Consider the following 21,967-nt stretch of genomic DNA (forward strand, 5'->3'; position numbering starts at 1 on the left):
CTTTTAGCTTCTGCCCATTTATCCCAAGTCACAAAACCCACTTAGGTGGGTTGTGTGTTTCTTAAGAGAAGCTTCCTTGTAAAACAATATGTATATAAGAAGAGTTTGTGATAGAAAATCCCAGCCAGAAAGAGATTGCAACCATGGTTATTTTGGATTTTTATCTCTCCAATAGATAAAGTAGGTGTCTCCAATCAGATTTTAGCCCGTGTTCTCCAGCTTCTGACGTTGCTATTACCCCACCCACTCTCTGCCACTTTTTAAGTTCTGGCCTAAATATTTATTCCGTTGATCCAAGGTTGGACAAAAGTGAATTTAGAAAATCAAGGGGAAGAAGCTACAAAGGCTTAGAAATTAACGCACAAAGCACAAATTTCTTATTCTAAGATGATAACAGATAATTTGACTAATAAAACTTGTTTTCTGTCCTCACTCCAATATGTCATAACCACATTTATTACCTATTAATATATGGCCTGATCTATCCATTCCCACTGCCAAAGAAATATATTTTCTGCATATTCAGAAGCATGTTCTTCATGTTGAACCAGTTGTTGATGTTTTGGTTATTTGGAGGGTTTGTTTATTTGTTTTTAACAGTGTGAAGGATCCTTATTCTGGCCTCATTTGCAGACAGCCATCATTGAGCTCAGGGTAGTTTGAGTAGAAAAAAATCTAATTCCAGCTCTGGTTACTAATTCCTTTCACATCTCCTGAAGGGCCAGCTCACCCTCTTTCAGCTCTCTAGAAGGCAAACTGTACAAACTGAAATGGAATTCTGATAAGGGTGGAGAGACTCTTGAATTAGCTCTCCTGGAAATTTAGAGCTGAAGTGCGGCCATTTAGATGATGATGAGCCCTGGAATTTTAAGGTCAACAAATCTGGAGCCTGAATGTCATGTGTGGGCAGAGGACATTCTTCATAGCAAATAAAGCAATCAACCAGAAAAATGTAAAGGTAACTGCCGAGAAAGAGAAGCTGTCTGAAATCTTTGCAGTTCTCATCAGGCACAGCTCTGCCTCTCTCTATTTACTTCATGTCTGTGCAATTCCTGTGTTCTTCTTCTTAAGCTAGTTTGAGTGGGTTACTATTCCACAGAATCAGATACCACTAAGGTATAGTGTAATACCTTTTGTGATTTTTAAAGTCTTAAAAAGCTAAGGACCTGAAACTATACTACACACAGTTTGTTCAACGTAACAGAGTATTGGTCTCTAATCAGCATCCATTCTATACATTCGTTGTTAATATGAGGAAGTAGTCTAGAGTGTGACAAGAATATATGCTTAAGAATATCCATCACAGTATTTTTTATCCCGTGTTAAAGAAAAGATTGCCTTGTACATCCATAGTATGGAGTGATTTTATTGGCTGCAAAATACAGGGAGTTTTTAGTAGGAAAAACGGTCATACTATGTCATGGAAAAGAACCTATATCAATTTGTATCTAAAATATGATGGCAACTATATAAAACTATATAGAAAAAAAGATGAGAAGTAATACTTGCCCATGGCTGATAGGATTATGAATGGGTTTTTTCCTGCTTTTTATAACTTGAACTTTACAAATTACCCCTGCTCCACCAAAATAAAGGTGGAAAAGAAAGGAAATACACCTCCCAAATCTGTACTTAAATTTCTGGTAACTCAGATTCATACTCCCTTAGAATTAAAAAAAATTTTTAACTCAATTGAGCTTTGTGGTAGAGGAATATTTTTAAAATATTCCTGGAAAAACATTTCTTCCTATTTTGTAGAGGCATTTGTGTTTCTTTAATGTGGGTTTGGTGCTTGAGGGCTGTAGACTTTAGGAGGGTTCTTTACCAACCTGAATGAGATCAACAAAGCAGCTACAGCTCGGAACACAGTGCTTATCACATACAGTAAGCCCGCAATATTGAGTTGATTAATGTATAAATGCAGCTCTCATATCACTTTTTGTGAATGATACTCAAAGGCATATGGTTAGGCGAACGCTAGTTCAGTGCTTTGCTCACTTGAATGCACATAAGACTCACCTAGGGAACTTGTTAAAATAAAAGTTCTAACTGGGTGTGGGGTGGAGCTTGAGATTCTGCTTTCCTAACGTGTTCCTAGGTAACGCCAGCACTGTTCTGGGAATTGCATTTGTCCCAGTTAAAAAGAGGTGCAGTGATTACCCCAAAATGGAACTCCAACTTGAGGAATTCCATGGTAATTAAATCTTATTATGGAACAGTATTACAAAATGGGAAAATAGTTGTAATACTGTAGCTTAAATCCTTGGATTTTAGCTCCCAGATATATTGCAGTACAGTCATGCCGTATTTCATAACTAAATACCATTGTGCAAAGATTGTTAACTATTTGTAACGGCAAAGCCAGTAACTATGTTAACTAAGTTCATATTAAGTTGTAGTCATGGTATATTTGGGAAAAGCCAGAACATTAAAATTGATTTTTAAATAAGGATAGTTATATTCAGACGCACAACATGAGAAAACGGTGCCAATTTGGGGTGAAGACTGAGAAATTTTCAGATTATCATTTTCAGATAATTTTTTAAGTTATCATTTTTTCATACTTGAACTATTTTTCTGGGTGTATCATTAAGTTGGGCAATACTAAAGTTGGTTGCTTTCCAATAGCTCTAAGAGAAAGAAACCTACTGGAAAATTACAAGTGGAATCCTGTTAAAACATGCCTGAGTGAGATTTAAAACTTGGCCTTTGCTCAAAGGAAATCTTGCTGTAGTAGCCAGGAAATTTTCCTAAAGCAACTTCCGTGACTCTTTATTTAATCCTTATCAAACAATTACGTTGACCTCTGCAAAAATTTCTTTTTCCTTGGAATCCATCATTTTTAGGGACAACGTTCTGGAATTACATTTATCTAGGTTCTACATTGCAACAACAACAAAAAATTCACATTTTATTTGTTGCCAACACCAGTTTTCTTGCTCCAATGGCTTTTCCCCAGCCACCGGGGAATCACAATGTTTATAAATTGGAGAATCAAAATTCAGATAAGTAAGGAGGGTTCAGTCTACAAAATGCCAAAGCTACTGTTCAATTGATCAGACTAGTCAAACTGTCAGACATTGTATAGACCCAAAAGGCATTGAATTTTATCTCACAGTCACTAGGGTTGTGTTTAACCCTCACTTGGAGACCTCCCTGGTGGCGCAGTGGTTAAGAATCCGCCTGCCAATGCAGGGGACACGGGTTCAAGCCCTGGTCCGGGAAGATCCCACATGCCGTGGAGCAACTAAGCCCATGCACCACAACTACTGAGCCTGCACTCTAGAGCCTGTGTGCTGCAACTACTGAGCCCATGCATCGCAACTACTGAAACCCACGCACCCTGGGGCCTGCATGCTGCAACTACTGAGCCCACTTGCTGCAGCTGCTGAAGCCTGTGCTCTGCCACAAGAGAAGCCACCATAATGAGAAGCCCACGCACCGCAATGAAGAGTTAGCCCCTGCTCACCGCAACTAGAGAAAGCCCTCGTGCAGCAGCAAAGACCCAATGCAACCAAAAATAAATGAGTAAGTAAATAAATTTAGTTTTTTAAAAAAGAGCTACTTGAAACCCACTAAACTCACCAATAGGTAAATTGTTTTTGAAATAAACAGTTTATAAAATACTCTGATGTCAACAAAAATCAAAGATGTCTCCTTCCACACAAAGGAACTAATACTAAAAAATGATTGAAAGAAAATAGATTAAAATTAAATTCAGAATATGAAATTGAAAAGTTAAAGCGTCCCATTATTTTGAGAATTGTGATAATACTGAACCTAACTAAATGGTGTTATTCTAACGTTACTGGTGTGCTCACTGGATAATGTGCTTCCTTATTACTGCAGATATGGGAATTTCCCATACACAGAAACTCAGTTGTAACAGTTGTTCTTAATAACATCAAAATGAAATTGTTCTTTCTCCACATACTTTATTGTGATCGTTGTGACTCACATCCACACACGGTTTTGAGCACCATGGTCAAACCCACAAGTCCGTGTTCCTAAAGGGTGGAATGCAGGCTCAGACCTGGGATTGTGAGGAATTCTCCACTGGATTGGAAATATAAAATAATTAAACAAACTGGTCCTTCACCACAGATGGTTTGAGAAGCACTGGTCTTGAACATTGCGTGCTACACAGTAGGTGCTCAGAATTACTTGCTGAATGAAGGAATAGATAAAAAGGTGCCACTGGTAAAAAAAATTTCCTGATACTAATGTTTTGTTGTTGTTGTTTTAAAAAGGGCTTCAAATGCTTGGCTTTTTATTTATTTATTTATTTATTTATTTATTTATTTTATTTATGGCTGTGTTGGGTCTTCATTTCTGTGTGAGGGCTTTCTCTAGTTGTGGTGCGCGGGGGCCACTCTTCATCGCGGTGTGAGGGCCTCTCACTATCGCAGCCTCTCTTGTTGCAGAGCACAGGCTCCAGACACGCAGGCTCAGTAGTTGTGGCTCACGGGCCTAGTTGCTCCGCGGCATGTGGGATCCTCCCAGACCAGGGCTCGAACCCGTGTCCCCTGCATTAGCAGGCAGATTCTCAACCACTGCACCACCAGGGAAGCCCCCTCATACTAATGTTTATGTATTGTGTGTGACAGTTTGTTTACTTGTTCAGTATTCATCCATTATCTGTAATAAGGTGAATGAGAACTGAGTTAGGAGTCTTCTACCTGTTAGCCATGTTATCAATACATGCCAGTCAGTCTTTCTCTGCCTTTAAAATTTCCTCATTCAGCTTCAAATGAAACAGTGAATGTGAAAGTACTTTTTCCTTTTTTATAAAACTGGGTTTTACAAATGTGAGGTTTCATTGTTATTAACAAACCGTTTTTTTTCTTTAAGTATAAGTTTCAGGTGTACAGCATTATACTTCAACATCAGTATACACTGTAAAGTGATCACTGCCACAAGTCTAGTTACCACCCATCACCGTATGGTTGAGCCCCTTCACCCATTTCTCCCACCCTCCCAACCCCTTCCCCTCTGGTAACCACTAATCTGATCTCTGTATCTATCAGTTTGGTTCTGTTTTATTTTGCTTGTTCATTTTTTTGTGTGTTTTTGTCTTGTCTTGTTTTTAGATTCCACATATATGTGAGATCATATGGTATTTGTCTTTCCCTGTCTGACTTATTTTGCTTAGCATAATTCACTCTAGGCCCACCCATGTTGTTGCAAATGGCAAGACTTTGTTATTTTTTATGGCTGAGTAGCATTCCATTGTGTAATACATATACCACATCTTTATCCACTCATCTGTCAATGGACACTTAGGTTGTTTCCATTTTTTTATTCTCTCTAAAACCTAGCATCACTACACTTCTCTATGAAATACGAATTATGAAAAAACTAAAGAATATTGGTTAGGAACATAAAACTCAGGAAGAGAATGTTGCCGTGAAATAAAAGCTGGTCTGACTAGCCCCAGTGCTCTCTTGGCTAACACTCTGCACATCTTTGTGATGTCCACATTGTATCACAACAATAATAAGAATCCCTCAGACTCCTGGAGTGCCTTTTGAACTATCCAACAGAGAATAAATTATTTTTGATATAGTTTTAGTCAAGTGTACTTTACAGTATTTTAACTTTTTTTTTTTTTTTTTTTTTTTTTTGCGGTACGTGGGCCTCTCACTGTTGTGGCCTCTCACGTTGCAGAGCACAGGCTCCAGACGCGCAGGCTCAGCGGCCATGGCTCACGGGCCCAGCCGCTCCGCAGCATGTGGGATCCTCCTGGACCGGGGCACGAACCTGCGTCCCCTGCATCGGCAGGCGGACTCTCAACCACTGCGCCACCAGGGAAGCCCAGTATTTTAACTCTTTAAAAATTAATTATTCAATATGGCCATATGGTACCTGCATATTAACCAGACAATATTATTAACCAAATCTTCCTATTCTCCAGTCATGCCAGCAAAAGTTGATTAAGTACTACAGATGCCCACATATAAGGTGAGGTTTTCTCCAAAATTATCAGAAAAGAGAGTTGCTTTGTATTTGGGTCTTTACAAAGTCAAATTACAGAGTTCTCTCTCAGTTACATAGCTTTGAGAGCAAAGTACTGTCTTGGGAAAACATTACCATGGAAATCACCTCAGTCGATGCTACTTTTAAATGCTTGTAGAGGTCACCTGAGAGAATTGCTAGAAAAGATAGCAAAGAAACAACATGAATTTAATAACTTATTCTTCATAATCACTAGTATAGATATCAATGTAAACAAGCCTTTTAAAGATAAGTTTAAAAAACAATACTGTATATGATTATGTTGCAAAGATCAAGTATAAATACCTATAAGATGCACTGGATATCACTATTATGCAGCTGAATAATTCCCATGGGCATCTGTTATGGGCTGAATTGTGTCCTCCCCAAATTCGTATGTTGAAGCCCTCACCCCACAGTGCAACTTATTAAAAGATAGGGCCTTTAAAGAGGTAATTTAAGTTAAATGAGATCATAAGGGCTGGGCTCTAATCCAGCATGACTACTGTCCCTAAAAGAAAAGGAAGCAACACCAGGGATGCATGTATTCAGAGAAAAAAGCCATGTGAAGACACAGCAAGAAGGTGGCCGTCTGCCAGCCAAGGTAAGAGGCCTCAGGAGAAACCAAACCTGCTGACACCTTGATCTCGGACTTCCAGCCTCCAGAACTGAAAGAAAATAAATTTCTGTTGTTTAAGCTGCCCAGTCAACGGTACTTTGCTCTGGCGGCCTGAGCAGACTAATACAGCATCGTATATGTTGATTCAAATGGTGGAGTTTCCCAAATGGGGTAGATGGAAGTTCAGATTATGTGCCCCAGAAACCTGCCAGATGGTTTAAAGTGGCCTTGCTCATGAGGACAAAGCAAGTGGCAAAGATGTTTATGAAGTTTGATTGAAATTGTTTCATAAAATAAGCATGAAAAAGGTAATGTTCTAAAAATATTTTTTAATACTAAAAGTTGACGTTCAACTATTTCATCTATATTCCTTTACGTTTTTCTACTAGAGTTTGCTAAAAAATCTTTTTTTTTTTTTTGATGAGCTTTTATTGGAAGAAATGGGAGATTGCCTTGTAATTAGGCTTTCTGCAAATTTGGGTCTTTTTAAAGATTAAAGTATAGCCCTCATTAAGAAATAACATGATATTATTTAGTATAGAGATCAAATTAACTTTGGAATAAAAATGGCATTACTGTGTACAGAATTTAGTTGAGTTTCAAACAAATGCTGTTGGGATAAGTTTGGTAGGGGTTGATCCTGTAGATATATGGTATGAATAGCTATTTGTTTTTTAAATAATAGAACACTCTCCTTTACCCCATGCTCTTACATCAGTGGCCATTGTTTTCTGGTTCACAGAAAATGCTGGTATTCACTGAGTATAAATGGAGATGACCAGTGATGTGCTCCCGTTTCTTTTTTCAAAATTCAGAAACCGTGTATTTCTCATCCTAAAGAGTTACAGGTAGTCCCAAATTATGCATTTCCTTGAAAAGTTTATGCAGAAAAAAAATCAGTCTATTCCCAAGTTCCTCAGTGAAGATATCACATTACTGACTTCACTTTGAACTTGGACATGCTCCAAGGTGGAGATCCATGAAGCAGCAACTATTAAACAGGGAACACTTACACAACACGTTTTCTAGGCTAGTTACCTCTATGACAAAACGGACAAAATGCATGCATATACCCTCTTCTTCAAAGTTTCCCTACCAGGGAAATTTCCTACCCAAATCAGAAGCCATTGCACCCAGTCAAAAGAGCTTTTCTGGTGAAGAGGTAAAACCTCAGGAACCACAAGAGGTAAATAAAAGGAGGAATATTATTATTGCCTTGTATTGAAATCAACATGAGGAGATGCATATAAAATAGGTAAGAGGCTATAAACTGAAGTATGAATTTTGATCGAAGTGGGGTTTAGGTGCATGTATGTTCTATGTAAATGAACTTTAGGTGCTTCCCAGTTCCACCTGGTCCAGAGAATAGAATGACACTCACGTAAGGGACATGGTTCGTATGAATAAGCATTTAGGGTCTAAAAGAGGTTGAACCACAGTGTGCCCACCTCACTGGCAGCGTGCTTTTCTAGGGGATCTCGGTAACAACTATCATCAGTTGCTATGGGTGTTTATACCTGCAGCACTGAGTATAATGCTGTGTACACAATAGGTGGTCAGTAAGTGCAAATTAAACCAGTAAGTGTCTTGTCAGTAGTTTTGGAAAGATGGAGAAGGGTGGGTGCTGTGAACTTTCTTTTCATCATAACTTTAAGTTATTTTTCATCATTCAGGTATTTCTGTAGTACAGATAGAAGAATGTGAAATTTATAGAATTACAGGCATTTATGAGAAAATCGACCAGTATATTAAATTGAATAAGATGTATGCAGCTGGAAAAATGATTCTGGAGTATTTATCAATGGCATGAGTGTCAATCTTCATGCCCACGTAGCTGCTCCTCTGGCTTTTCCTCTGTGGGGAGCCCCTGTCCGAGGCCAGCGTCAGCTGCACCATCATCCTGTCTGGCTTGTCTCCGTTCTCGGGCGTGTAGTTGCCCAGGTCATTCACCTCCCCATCACTGTAGCTGCCGTCCAGCAGGACCGCGTGTGGCTGAGGCAACCCGCAGGTGCAGGGAAGCTGCGGACACAGCAAACGCACGTTGGGATGTGAGCTCAGCATCCTCTCTCAGAAGCCCTTCCAAAGAAGCTGCCTAGTGGAGAGCATTGCCTTTTTCTAGTTTTTATTATGGGGTTGGGGGAATAACGGTGGTGGCACAGTAAACATTCTAAAACAGCAGGTAACCCGTCAACTGTTAGGAAACATCACGTCATATCAGAGACGCACAAGAAGGTTCATGATCAGATAATCGGCATGTTCTCCATGAGATCATAAACTGATATGAGCCCTGATAAAAATGTTTACAATTATTGCGTGTGTGTGTGTGTGTGTGTGTGTGTGTGTGTGTGTGTGAGAGAGAGAGAGTGAGAGAGAGAGAGTGAGAGAGAGAGAGAGAGCGCGGCGGGGTTGGGGGGGGAGGGATGGGGGGGGAATTTGAAAGGTGTGGCATTGTGGGGATAGTTCCTCCTATGTAGCTAGAGTTTTCTGGAGGAGATAACCATTGAATTGCAGACAGGAGGATGAAAGGGAAACCAGGTAGGAGGGAAGATGATCTGGGAAGTGATGGGAGATGTATGAGGTCACATGTGGAGGAAAATTTCCTAGAATGGAGGATATGTTTCCCTGGAAGCTTTTATATATATATAAATATGTATAATATATATTATATGTGTATATATATAAATATATATGTATATATATTTATATATTAATGTTTATTGAAGCATTTATTATAGTGGCAAAAAATGGAAACAATATACTGCCCATTAATAGGGGAATAAATCATGTTACATCCAAGGCACTTATTATTATACCACTATTAAAAAGAATGTCTTGGAAAAAGAAATTCCTGCAAGCTTCTTTTATGATACCTCTATGTTCATAAATCATTTGTTCCACTGTGTTGAACTGCCATTTATTTCTATCACTAAACTACCAACATCACCAAGATTAAAGGGACCACGTCTTAGTTAACTTGGCTTACCAGCTCCTGGTATATGGTAGGTGCCAAATAAATATTTGCATGAATGAAAGAAGTAGCCCAGAGTAAATTTCACACCGTTTTTGTTTGCTCTTCACACCAACCCATGAAGTAGGTGGAGGAGGGGGTGTCATTGTCCCATTTTACAGAGGAGGTTGGACCTGGCCAGGGTCCAGAGCTAGTCCAGGCGCCCATTCCAGGGCAGACACTCCAGCTCATGGTAAAGTCACCTTCTCCTGCGGCTTCCGCTCTTTCCTCTCCTGCACGGTGGTCAGGTAGTTGACGGCCGCGTACTCCAGCACCGAGAGGAACACGAACACGAAGCTGACCCATAGGTAGATGTCCACGGCCTTGATGTAGGACACGCGGGGCATGGAGGCGTTCACACCCGTGATGATGGTGGACATGGTCAGCACCGTGGTGATCCCTGCAGACACAGTGAGAAAGAAGCATGGGTTTGTCTTTCACCAAACCCACTGGATGGCTTCGTGCCTCTGTTCTTTCTCCCAGCTGCTCCTCTAGCCTAGAATGTCTCCATCCCTGCCCCCTCTGTCTAGCAAACACCTGCTCACCTTTCCAGTTTTAGCTTTTATGAAGCTTCTCCTGTTTCTCCATCCCCCGTGCTCACCCTCTCCCAGCTGTGTCCCTGCATCTTCATCACAGCCTTTGCATCACTCTGTTCTTCGGCAGAGAGCCCCTGACAGGTTGGCAGGGTCTTCCCATTCAATTGCTCAAAACAAAGATTGCCGGGGACTTCCCTGGTGGCCTAACGGTAAGGATTCTGGGCTATCACTGCCCTGACCCGGATTCAATCCCTGGTCGGGGAACTGAGATCCCGCAAGTCGCGGGGCACGGCCAAAAAATAAATAAATAAAATAAAAATAAATGAATAAAAAAACAAAGATTGCATATATGAGCAGGTATGTATATTTCTTGTAACTCCTTCTCCAAAAAAGGGAAAAAAGGTACACAAGTTTTATTTTAATCTTTGTGCCCTTGTTGCTGGTGTAGCAGTCCTGGGCCTATATTACCAGCTGTCAGGGCACTTCTGGCAGAGCCCCATCCCACTATGCTGCACCTGGCTGCGCATTCTGCCATGTTGACTTGAGGACTCAGTCAATTTTACCAAGAATGATGTTAACCTCATTTATGGGAAACAGATTTTTTAAACTAGAATGTTTATTTATTGAGCACAGTAACTGTTCAAGCTACAGAACAACCGTTAAAGGCCAGGGCATCTGTCAGTGGAAATTTCCCCAAGATTTCAAATTAAGCTCAGAACATTTGCTTGGCAAACCAAATCACAGCGGATTGGGGTCATCTTAAGGGCCAGCGCCAATCCTATTCCACTAAAACCTGGTGGGTCATCTCTCCCTTGAAGCTCCTGGACGTATTAGCAATGGTGCCGTGTGCGGAGTGGGTGCGATATTTAAAGCGGGGAAGAGAGTTGATAGCAAATAGCTGTTGATGGAAGGCTTGTAGAGTGGGGATTCTCAGACTTGAGTATGTATAGGAATTACAGGGGCGGGGTAGGGGGGGTGGTCAGTAAAACTGATAATAATAGCTAGTTCGTGAGCTTTTTTTATGCGAATTAAGTGGGATAATGTATGTAAAACAGCCCAATACTTCACAATTAGTATTAGCTGTTACTATGTTACCTTATGGATTGAAAGCAGTGACAGACACCAATGATAAGGTGTTTTTATCTTTGTGAACTAAGGCAAAAGATCACAAAGACTTGATCAACAGATCAATGAGTAAGAAGAGGAAACCAGTCAAGACAGGAAAAGGTAATAGATGCGCAAGAAAGTGGAAAAATAACAATAAAAAAAGAAATTTGGACAAGCAATTTAAAAAAGCGAGACTTCCTAAAATCTGGTTAGTTTTCTGACTTTAACTTGAAGAATGTGGGACTTCCCTGGTGGCGCAGTGGTTAAGAAACTGCCTGCCAATGCAGGGGACATGGGTTCGAGCCCTTGTCCGGGAAGATCCCACATGTCGCGGAGCAACTAGGCCCGTGCGCCACAACTACTGAGCCTGCGCTCTGGAGCCTGCGAGCCACAACTACTGAGCCCATGCGCCTAGAGCCCAAGCTCCGCAACAAGAGAAGCCACCGCGATGGGAAGCCCGCGCACCACAACGAAGAGTAGCCCCCACTCGCCGCAACTAGAGAAAGCCGTGCGCAGCAGTGAAGACTCAATGCAGCCAAAAGAAAATAAATAAATTTTTAAAAACGGAGAGATAAATTGAAGAATAATTTGCTTACAATAAAGTGCATAAATCCTAAATATTGAGCTCAATGAATTTATATATTTCTATAACTACCATACAAATCAAAATATAAAACATTTACAGAAAAAAAAATTACTGGGGGAGCTTGTTCCAAATGCAAATTCCTGGTCCTCTCTCAGAGCTTCTGATCCTGTACATGTAGATGGGACCCCGGATTCTTCATTTTAAACAATTTCCCCCAAAGACTGTCACAAAGATCCCTTGGGCCACCTTTGGAGAAACCCCATTACAGAATGTGACTTTCTTAGGCAGGTGGGCAGAGAAAGCACCACAGACCAGGACCACCCACCCCAGAACTCAGCTCTAACAAGATTAAAGATGAGTTGTTTACATGGGAACCTATGGGGACCTAGAAACAGCTTTGCTGCACAGATTTTTTTTTTCTTTTTTTCTTTTTTGGCCTCTATGCTTTTGGGATCTTAGTGCCCAGACCAGGGATGGAAGCCGGGCCCTCAGCCATGAAAGCACAGAGTCCTAGCCATTGGACCACCAGGGAATTCCTGCTACATAGATTCTTAATAGTGGCATTTTACCTGTGAGTGAATAACAAAGTTTTTCCAAGTTATAATACCAACAGGGGTTCAGGGCCAATTTGGAAAGAATGGTTTTATCTGGAAGGAATTACTTGTATTTTCAGATATCTGGAATGTGCACTTGAGAGGTTTCTTACCTAAAGGGACTCTGGCGGGCACAGCTCTGCGGTCGATCCAGAAGGACACCCAGGACAGCATGACCATCAGGGTGGCGGGAAAGTAGGTTTGCAGCAAGAAGAAGAAGATGTGGCGACGCAACGTGAAGTTAATGTAGAGACGGTTGTACCAGCCTGGGGGACACAGGAAGAAAAGAGAACACACAGCAGAGCCACTCAGCTCCTTCATAGGACAAACTTTATTCAGAGAATCATAAATGCCTTAGATGCTTCCCTGGAAACTTACCCTACCTTTATAAAGGGGAAGTGAGAAAAAACATGGAACAGAGTGATTATACGATAACTCATACCGCATGGGTGAGTCCATCTCAAGGAATTTTGGCCCTCGTTCTGTACGTAAAGGGAACCAGGCCATTGAAGACTCTTGTTACTCAAACTACAGCACAGGGCCCAGCAGTACCGCCATCACTTGGTTGCTTGTTGGAACTGCAGACTCTTGGGCCCCGCCCCAGATCCTACTGACTCAGAACCTCCTTTTAACACTCCTCTCCACATGATTCCTGTACACGTTAAAGCTTGAGATGTATGGATTTAACAACGCCCGTTGGATTTCTTACGGGGGAAAATATGTTTGAAGTTAAAATACCAAGCTAACTACAACAATGCATTTAGGCTATGCTTTAGCTCCACCCTGTTGTTCTTTACAAGGAAAACGTACAGGGAGGAGTTGAACAGGAGAATGGTGGAAGGAGAGGAAAAGGCAGGATAAATTTGACATGATGAGGGCTGAAAATAAAATGGGGACTTGGCAACATTAACTAGAAAACTTCGCATCCAGGACAATTTTAGTGCAACGGTTATAATTATAACAGCTCCAAAAAGTGACTGTGGAGGTGCTTCCGGACTGCCTGTGTCCTTCTCAAATTCGTGTGTTGAAACCTAATCCTCTATGTGATGGTATTTGGAGGTGGGGCCTTTGGGAGGTGATTACATCATGAACGGGATTGCTGCCCTTATAACATGTGTCTCGGAGAGCTCCGTCGCCTCTTCCCCCATGTGAGGACACAGTGAGTCTCTGAACTAGGGAGCGGGCTCTCATAGACACTGAATCTGCCAGGACCTTGATTTTGGACTTCCTAGCCTCCAGAACTGTGCGAAATAAATTTCTGTTGTTTGGAAGCTACCCAGTCTATGGTACTTTGTTATAGCAGCCTGAAATGGACTCACGCAAGGAGGAAGGTCAAAATGCTAAGAGTCAAAGGAATGGGGGATCCCCCAAAGGACCAAGACTGGTGGGTGATGTATGCAAAAGCTAAGAGACGCGGGATCGCCACGTGTTGGAAGGGAGCAGTGCCCTCTGTTACAGATCAGAGAGACTCAAACGGTGGTACTTCTCTGGGTAGTCAACCATGCGATGTTTTAGCAACAGAAACTGCATAAAGATTAGAGCAAAATCAGCCTGAAAGGTAATTGGTCAAGAAAGAGGCAAGGGTTGGAAAGAGTGAAGCTCAGCTGTAACCTCAGCGGCCAAGAGGAATACCACAGCGCCTGCCCTCAGGCAACGTCGGGCGGTGGGGGGTGGGGTGGGGGGGAGGGTTGGCAAGCTTGCCCAGGCCCTTGGTTCAGAAAGCAACAACATTGCCCACAGAGAATGACCAATGACGAGTAGTTCCTGCACCGTGGCTCACCAAGAGGGTCGTGCAAGCCGTATGGTAGGAGGGGATTGGTTAAGAGAGAAGCACTCAAAGGGGCTGAAGCCAAGAGAACGTGAACGGAAAACAATAAACCTGAAATTGGACTACTACTTGCCCATAGGAGAGGGCGCTCTGGGAGTTATATCAGGGTGAGATTCCTGCTGCTAAACTGGCGATGCTGTCGTCTCAAGCAGACCTCCCCATGGGGTTTATGTTGGAGCCCTTACCAGCATTTTCTAGGTTATCACTTCTGATGCTTTGGAAGTATCAAAAAATCACCCCCACCCAATGCTCACCACCCTCTAGACCTGATCTAGAAGTCCAGATCCTTGGTTTCAAATCCAAGTGGCACAGGCTCTGCTCACTTGACCACAAATTCACAGGCTTTCTGAGATGGAGGATGCCCCGCCCCTCTCAGCCCCGCCCCTCTCTTAGCCCCGCCCCCACCTGTGCTGCTGTAGAAGGCCAGTTTGGTGGTGGTGTGGAACTCCTGGATGAGGAACTGGGAGAGTGAGATCCGCTCATCTGTCTTTAAAGAGTCATTGCCTTTCTTCCAGTATAGCATGAGGTCGTCTTCCGTGTAGGCATCTGGAAAGACAGAGACAGCGTCAGACGCCAGGAAAGACGACGAGCCTGTGAGGCTCTGTGGGGATTGGGATAAGATGGTCTGAATAAACAAACCGCAGTCTAAATGAAGCAAAAGTAAATCCAAAAAGACAAATCTAATTCTCCTCGGCCTTCCAAAAGTCATCAGGGCAAAGCCCTCAGGCCTAAATGATCATCATCGCTGCAAAAGCGCTCACCCCTCAATTCAGCCTCAAACCAGATGAAATTGCTATACTTGTAGACCAGAAACTACAATTTGCTCTTTTAAAAAATTTGTTTGCAGGTTAAATAGCGGCAACATTTCATATGGTTCAGCTTTCTAAACCATGGGTGATTTACACCTTTCTTCTTTCAAAGGGTGACGATGCATTATTGATGGCAAATACCTTTGTTCCTTTGTTGTTCTTTTCTTGTTTTTAGCGGCATGTGGGATCTTCCCGGACTGGGGCACGAACCCGCGTCCCCTGCATCGGCAGGCGGACTCTCAGCCACTGCGCCACCAGGGAAGCCCGGCAAATACCTTTAAACACTCTCTCAGGTAATAAGGGCTGCATTCCAGCAAGAAAGGACCCATAAAGAGATGCAGCAGAACAAGTTCCTTCTCTGCAGGCTTCCGGTTGCTCCGGCCCGGGGTAGAATCAGAGCGATTCCCCTGAGGATTGCTTCCCCTCTGGCGCTACGCTTCCCCACCGTGCCCACCTGGCTGAGCACACCACCTACCCCAGCCAAGCAGACCTACCTGCTTCGGGGGCAGAACTGGGATAAAACCCTCAGGGGTTGCCGGTCCAGTCTGCTCATGTGTAAACAGTTCTCTCTGGGGCTCCCTGAGGCTCTATTTTATTCCTCTTTTATTCTGCCTCTAACCCTTGACCTGTGTGACGGCTGCTTTCACGTGTCCCCTTGGCCAGGCTATAGTAAGAACCCAGTGATTCAATCCGACACTAATCCAGGTGCTGCTGGGAAGATGCTTTGTAGTTGTGACATCCACAACCAGTTCATGTGAAGTAAAGGCGATGACCCAGATTAATCTGGGTGGGCCTGATCCAATCAGTTGAAAGGCCTTAAGAGCGGACCTGAGGTTTCCCAGAGGAAGAAGACATTCCACCTGTGGGCAGCAGGGTGGGCTCCTGCCCGAGAGTCCCCAGCCTGCCCTTCCCCATGGCCCGCCTTGCAGGTGATCGCCGAGCCCTACGCTCCGGTCCCCTGTACTAACTCTCTCCCTGTGTATCTCCTATGGTTCTGCTTCTCTGGTGGAACCCTGACAGATGCTGCCGCCTGGGTATTGTGGGGAAAGCAAGGTTCTGGAGCCAACGATTAGTCCTTCACTGTGTTACGCCCCTCCTCTGTGTAATGGAGATCACAGGGAGCTTGGGAGGATTAAAGGACAGAGCAGGTGGAAAGCCGTGGTGCAGGAAGCAGTCACCCCCTTGGTCCTGGGGTTTATTCCCCCTGGTCCCACACCAAGCGTCCTGCAGAGCTGTCCATGCGGCCCCTGCTACATGGGGGTCCACGTCCCTGCGCTCCTTGGCCCTGGTTGACTGGAGCCAGGGGACCCCTGCTGCACCACCACCGCCCGGGGAGGCTTACCAAGGTGCCCTGGGCCAACATGACTCCTTACGGGACTTTGACACAGGCTGAGACGTGGCAGTGGGTGTGTGTTGGTTCGGGAGAAGTATAGGAATGGGAGTCATGGGAGGGTCCAGACTGTGCCCATAAGAGGAAACGTTTTGGCAGAGATTGGGGCATGGGGGCAGGTTCGCAGAGAGCTAGAGATGCCAGCGGCTAGTCCTGGATGCTGCCGCAGCCTTGCTCTTCCTGGGGCTGGTGTTTAACTTTCCAGGGCGCGCGCGCGCGCGTGCGTGCGTGTGTACCAAAGTTCAAAGCCATTGCCATGGGCATTAAAAGGGTCAGTTATGGGAATAGAAGGTTTGAGTCCCAAATTTGTTTCCGATTTTCAAACTTACCCCAGACTTCGCTTCTATCTAAAAAGTCATTTTAAAAGCATAGGCACGATTAGGAACACGTCCTGCTCCTGTTGAGGGTCAGAGGTGTTTAGAGTAACTTCAGATGTGTGTGTGGATATCTGGGCACAAGTCTACTCACAGCTCTCAATTTCGAGCGAGCACGTTTGTGTGTCCAGGGGAAACCGGCTGAAGTCCATGTTGCACATGGCGGTCACTGTAACCCTAGAAACAAAAAGACAAAATCCAAGTGTGCAGAGGCTGCAAAGTACAAGTGCAAAATGATAAAACAAGCAGAAAGCCCTCTGCTTCCTCCCAATACAACTGCCTCCTTCTTGTAATTCATAAGCAGTGTGCCAGGATTTAGAGAACCAAGCATCTTATGTGTGATACCCACATTGGAGTACTCTTGGTGTTTATGTTTAACCCCAGGGTCAGTGTGGGGAAAACAATGATTGCACTAAACTCCTATCACATGCAAGCATTGTAGTAAAGCAATGGTCTCATTCGATAAAACAATGTGAAATCACAACTCATCTGATATGGTTCCTTAAACCATAGGAGCATTTATTGCTCTCCTGTTTCAGATCATTCAAATTCTTCTTTTACTGATTTTATTGATATTCAATATTTGTGTCCAGTGTCTTACAGATAATATTCATGAAGTACTTATGCCAGTTGCCAAATCGGCACTTTTTTTTTTTACAATGTTGATATTTCTATATTGATAATAACGTCTACTAGTGGACGCAGGTGTTTTTAATGGGTAATTCCATGGAGATCACAGTAATGGAAAAACACTGGAAGATCTTACGGTATCAACATGCAAGCACTTGTTGGCATCTAACGGTTTTGCTTCAGAGTTTACACAGGAAAGTAAGATTCTGCATCAGAGAAGAAGCAAATACAGATTGTCAGTCATGGAAGAAAGACCTCCCGCCCAGTGTGGAATCCCATGGCGGGTTACAATTAACAGTCATTGGCTAGTGAACATACTATTTTTCCTTCAACCACAGAAAATTGGTTATGTATAAGTTGTAAAAATTATCTGGATAATTCACGGCCAAAAAGAAAAAAATTCACTTGTAAATGGAAATTTCAAGGAAAAGAGCTTTCTTGAAGAAATTAATTATCCATATATTCACCTTATTTTCCTCGTTCCATTTGAGTGTTGGAATGGTCGTGTTCTGGGAGGGTTTCTGTATTGTTAACAGCTGGGTCATCTCATCTCCCCTAGAAATACTGATATACAGGATGTTTTTGGGGGGTTGTCAGGCTGGCCCCTGACTTGGACACTTAGTGAGTAGCCAGCCTCCCATTTCTCCGGGCACATCACCAGATAACCACACCTGATAGCATCACCAGCAAGAAAGAAACTAGGAACTAAGCTTGGAGACACTTGTGGCACACTTTGGGGACATGAAATGTCAAATGCAGGCAGTTTTTGCTGTGAACAAAAGGATTAAATAGCTCTACTCTCTGTATCAGTAGGTACAGGAACAGATGTTTTTAGAACCACAGACATCATCAGACTGGTTCTTGGCACCCTGACTTGATGCTTTTCCACTTGTAGCCCACACACTGAACAAGCACAGTGTGTGGTGTGATCTCACCCGTGTTTATTATTATGCTTCCCACAAGTCCCTTTAAACTGTTCCAGTGGGAGGATCATCCCCTGTCTTGGATGAAAACTTGCCAGGTCCTGGGATTTTCCTGCTTACTCTCATGTGACAGGCAGTCAAAACCCTCAGAAGTAACAAAACACATTTCGCTTCCGAAATTAAAAGAATTTTGGTCCGAGATATTAATCAACACTTCAAATTTCATTCACATTGAGACTTCTTCTCCCCGTCCCCAGCTAAGGCAGAGCTGACATTTGACTGGTCAGTGTCTGCCCATCTCTGGTCGCCTCCTACCTACGTGGGCGGAAGTGAGGGCGGTGGGGGGGGCAGGACAGTTCTCTGGTGAGGGTGGCTTCAAGCTCTCTGGGCCTGCTATGCAGTTGAAGCGGAGACTTTCTTTCCTGTGTCCTTCATTCCCACCGCTGGACACCAGCATCCTTCAGCCGCATCTCCCATGCCAGCGCTTGGCTCACCCACTGTCCATCCCACACACACTGAACTACTCCCAACAACCCTGGTAATGCAGACCGAGCCCACCTGGCTCTGCCCCTAGGTGGTTAGGTAGCTCTTCTCTCGCCCACTAACTGCAGTGTCCCCCAACTGTAGGCACACATGCTCCAAGCTCTCCAAGTGGTCCCCGTGGTCCCACTGCAGGCCCGCTCATGCAGTGCCCCCAGCTCTCCCCCAAAACATCTCTTCCTCCCACAATCACTGACTCTCATATCTTGAAGCTGACTGGGAATTCAAGAGCCATGGGATTGGTTTTTCAAGCTACCTAGTGTTTTGGTCTAGTCCTCTGAATCCCTGGTGTTATTCGATCGGGTTATTTTGTTGGTGGTTGTTGAGCTGAAGATGTCTTGGCAGCTGCCTCAGATGTGAGGACTCCTGGGAAAATCAACCCAACATGGCTTGGGGAAGGGGTTGCACACCCTTGAGCCACCTGGGTACTCCTGTGAGAGGAGGTATTTCAGGCCCTGCAGAGGAATACCCCATGACCCTGCTCTGAGTCTGGTATCTAACTGCTTAGATTCCAAGCCAGCATGAGGAATGAAGGCTTATTATAAATATTCCTTTGGGAGATGGGGGCGGAAAGTCAGCTTCGACACTGCCATCTCTGACTCTAAAGATACACTGCATCCACGCAGACGCCCCCTACGTAGGCACTGGTGTGCGGATTCAGCTTTACCGAAACCAAGTCTGTAAAACTGAAATGTACCATCAGCACAGCACAGAAGGAGTCAATCTCAGGCAGCAGCTGAGTCGCTTCTCTGTGAAGGCCTGAGCTCATCTCCACACGCCCTCCCAGGGGGAGGCGAGCACCACAAGTTTCTAAATTGGGCGTACAGGGAAAGCCCCACTGCATGCCTGTGCTTAAGGAAAGCTTCCCCACGTCAGTGCTTGATGAGCAATTAAACATTTCTAAGGCTACTGCACAGCACAGAGAATAGAGCCCATATTTTCTAATAACTGTAAATGGAGTATAGACTATAAAAATATTGAACCACTATGTTGTACACCTGAAACTAATGTAATATTGTAAATCAGCTATACTTTAATAAATAAATAAATAAATGAAAGAAAGAAACATTTCTAAGGTATCTAAGCTTGTGAGAAGATCTTATTCTTTATGTTTTCAAAGTGATGCTCAAAATAGCATTTAAAATCATCAAGCGGCCCAGGGTCCCCATAGTTTCTCAAGGAGAACACCAGGGAGAAGGGACAAAAAACAAGCCTGAGCTGGCCAGGCGAGGTAAACAATTTTTTTTCTAAACCAAAATTTCAAATCGGAAATTGGGAATCGGAGGAGTTGAAGGAGGCAGGTCTTTGAGAAGAATACGTTAGCTGCTTCTCTGACCCCTACTAGAGAAATAAAACTTTCATTAAACGTTTGAAATTGAACTTGAATAGGGCATAAATCATAAGCACCAGCCTGAGAAATTTCCCCAAGTGTATTTGCAAGACGAAATAATTCTTTAAAATGTTTACTCTGGGGCTTCCCTGGTGGCACAGTGGTTAAGAATCCGCCTGCCAATGCAGGGGACACGGGTTCGCGCCCTGGTCCAGGAAGATCCCACATGCTGCGGAGCAACTAAGCCCATGCGCCACGATTACTGAGCCTGCGTGCTACAACTACTGAGCCCAATGAAGAGTAGCCCCCCTTCGCCACAGCTAGAGAGCCCACGTGCAGCAACGAAGACCCAACGCAGCCAAAGGTAGATAAATAAATAAATAAATAAATGTTTACTCGTGTGTAGAGTTAGGTTTTCTTGATGTTGAAAAGTCGGCAGCTCCTGGAAAGTTAGAAGCTAAGCTGTTCAAAGCCAAAAAGCAGAATTCCCTGGCGGTCCATGGTTAGGACTCCGCTTCGACTGCAGGATGGCACCAGGACTCCGCTTCGACTGCAGGATGGCACCAGTTCCATCCCTGCTGGGGAACTAAAATCCCACAAGCCACGTGGCGTGGCCAGAAAAAAAGGTAAAAGCAAAACTGCCGTGGTGGGACCAGTGATGTTCTTGGTTGACAAAAGTTTTCCCTTCCTCCCAGCTTCGGGAGTAAGAGGACTCCGAGGGAAAGAGGGAGGCCAGAAAGGGCTCACCTGAGGCTGTAGAGCACTTTGCCGTCGGGCTGGACCCGCAGCATCACGTTGTCCGTGGTGGTGTCGTGGATGAAGGAGCGCTTGGAGTGCACGAAAAACATGTCGGGGACCCAGATCTTCTTCACCAGCCGGCCGTCAAACGTCATGCTGAGGTTTTTGGTGCTCGGGAAGGACAGCCTCTCGTCCTTCCAGTAGTGCCGCAGGTAGAGGGTCATCGTGAAGTCCTGGGGGGCGAGGGCAGAGAGGGAGACCCCACCCACTGAACACCTGGGTGATGGCAGGACCCTCTGTACTCCAGGCTGGGGAGGAAACTGAGCCCGGGAAGGCCTTGCTTCTAGTCCCTGGGGTTTGCTGCCGCAGGAGGCTCTCGAACCCTGCTTGGGGCAGGGGGACTCAGCAAGAGGCTCTACAGAGCGGGGACCTGAGCCCCACTCCATCCTCTGACACTCGCCTCCGCTGGGCAAAGGCTGCTACCGCCGGCAATGAGACCCACAGCCTGAGGGCTCCCAGCCCACGCACAGGGCCAGCCCCAAATGCCAGACAGTTCAAGCCTCTGGAAGCAGCCCTCAGCCAGGGAGTGGAGCTGGGGGAAGGGTTGGGAGATGGATAAGTAACCCAGCTCCCGGCCCCTCAGCTGCGACAACGCTGAGGTGAGTTCTTTGCTGACTCGGAGTACCCCCAAGGGACCGAGTCTCACGTAGATCTGGTTGGATGGCATGGCCCTTTCTGCTTCCTTCCCTTCCCCTGTCCCCAGCCTCTTGTGTTTCCCGGGATCGCCTGCAATAAACTGCTTGTGCTGGAATGCTTGTCTCAGGTCTGCTTCTTGGGGAACCGAAACTAAGATAAGGCCCTACAAAGTCCTGTAAGTCAAGGAGCTGTGGAATGTTCTATCTTTTATCTAAGCCCACTAAAAAGGAAAAACAAAGCAAACTTTTGCTTTGTCTGCATTTTCAC

At 44.4% G+C, this 21,967-nt stretch overlaps 1 protein-coding gene across 1 annotated transcript in view; it reads right to left on the reverse strand.

The window, feature by feature from the left end:
• Nucleotides 1-8,281: 8,281 nt before the first annotated feature.
• Nucleotides 8,282-21,967, reverse strand: part of GABRR1 (gamma-aminobutyric acid type A receptor subunit rho1) — a 31,922-nt gene continuing 18,236 nt past the window's right edge. Inside the window, exons 4-9 of the mRNA XM_030859491.2 lie at nucleotides 21,014-21,237; nucleotides 16,938-17,020; nucleotides 14,676-14,816; nucleotides 12,556-12,708; nucleotides 9,824-10,020; nucleotides 8,282-8,632 (exon numbers count right to left, since the gene is read on the reverse strand). Coding sequence (XP_030715351.1) covers nucleotides 8,339-8,632; nucleotides 9,824-10,020; nucleotides 12,556-12,708; nucleotides 14,676-14,816; nucleotides 16,938-17,020; nucleotides 21,014-21,237 — 1,092 coding nt within the window. The 3' untranslated portion in view covers nucleotides 8,282-8,338. The remainder of the gene's footprint in view (nucleotides 8,633-9,823; nucleotides 10,021-12,555; nucleotides 12,709-14,675; nucleotides 14,817-16,937; nucleotides 17,021-21,013; nucleotides 21,238-21,967) is intronic.

The sequence above is a fragment of the Globicephala melas genome, chromosome 14 (assembly GCF_963455315.2).
Source record: "Globicephala melas chromosome 14, mGloMel1.2, whole genome shotgun sequence".
In the NCBI taxonomy this organism is placed as follows: Eukaryota; Metazoa; Chordata; class Mammalia; order Artiodactyla; family Delphinidae; genus Globicephala; species Globicephala melas.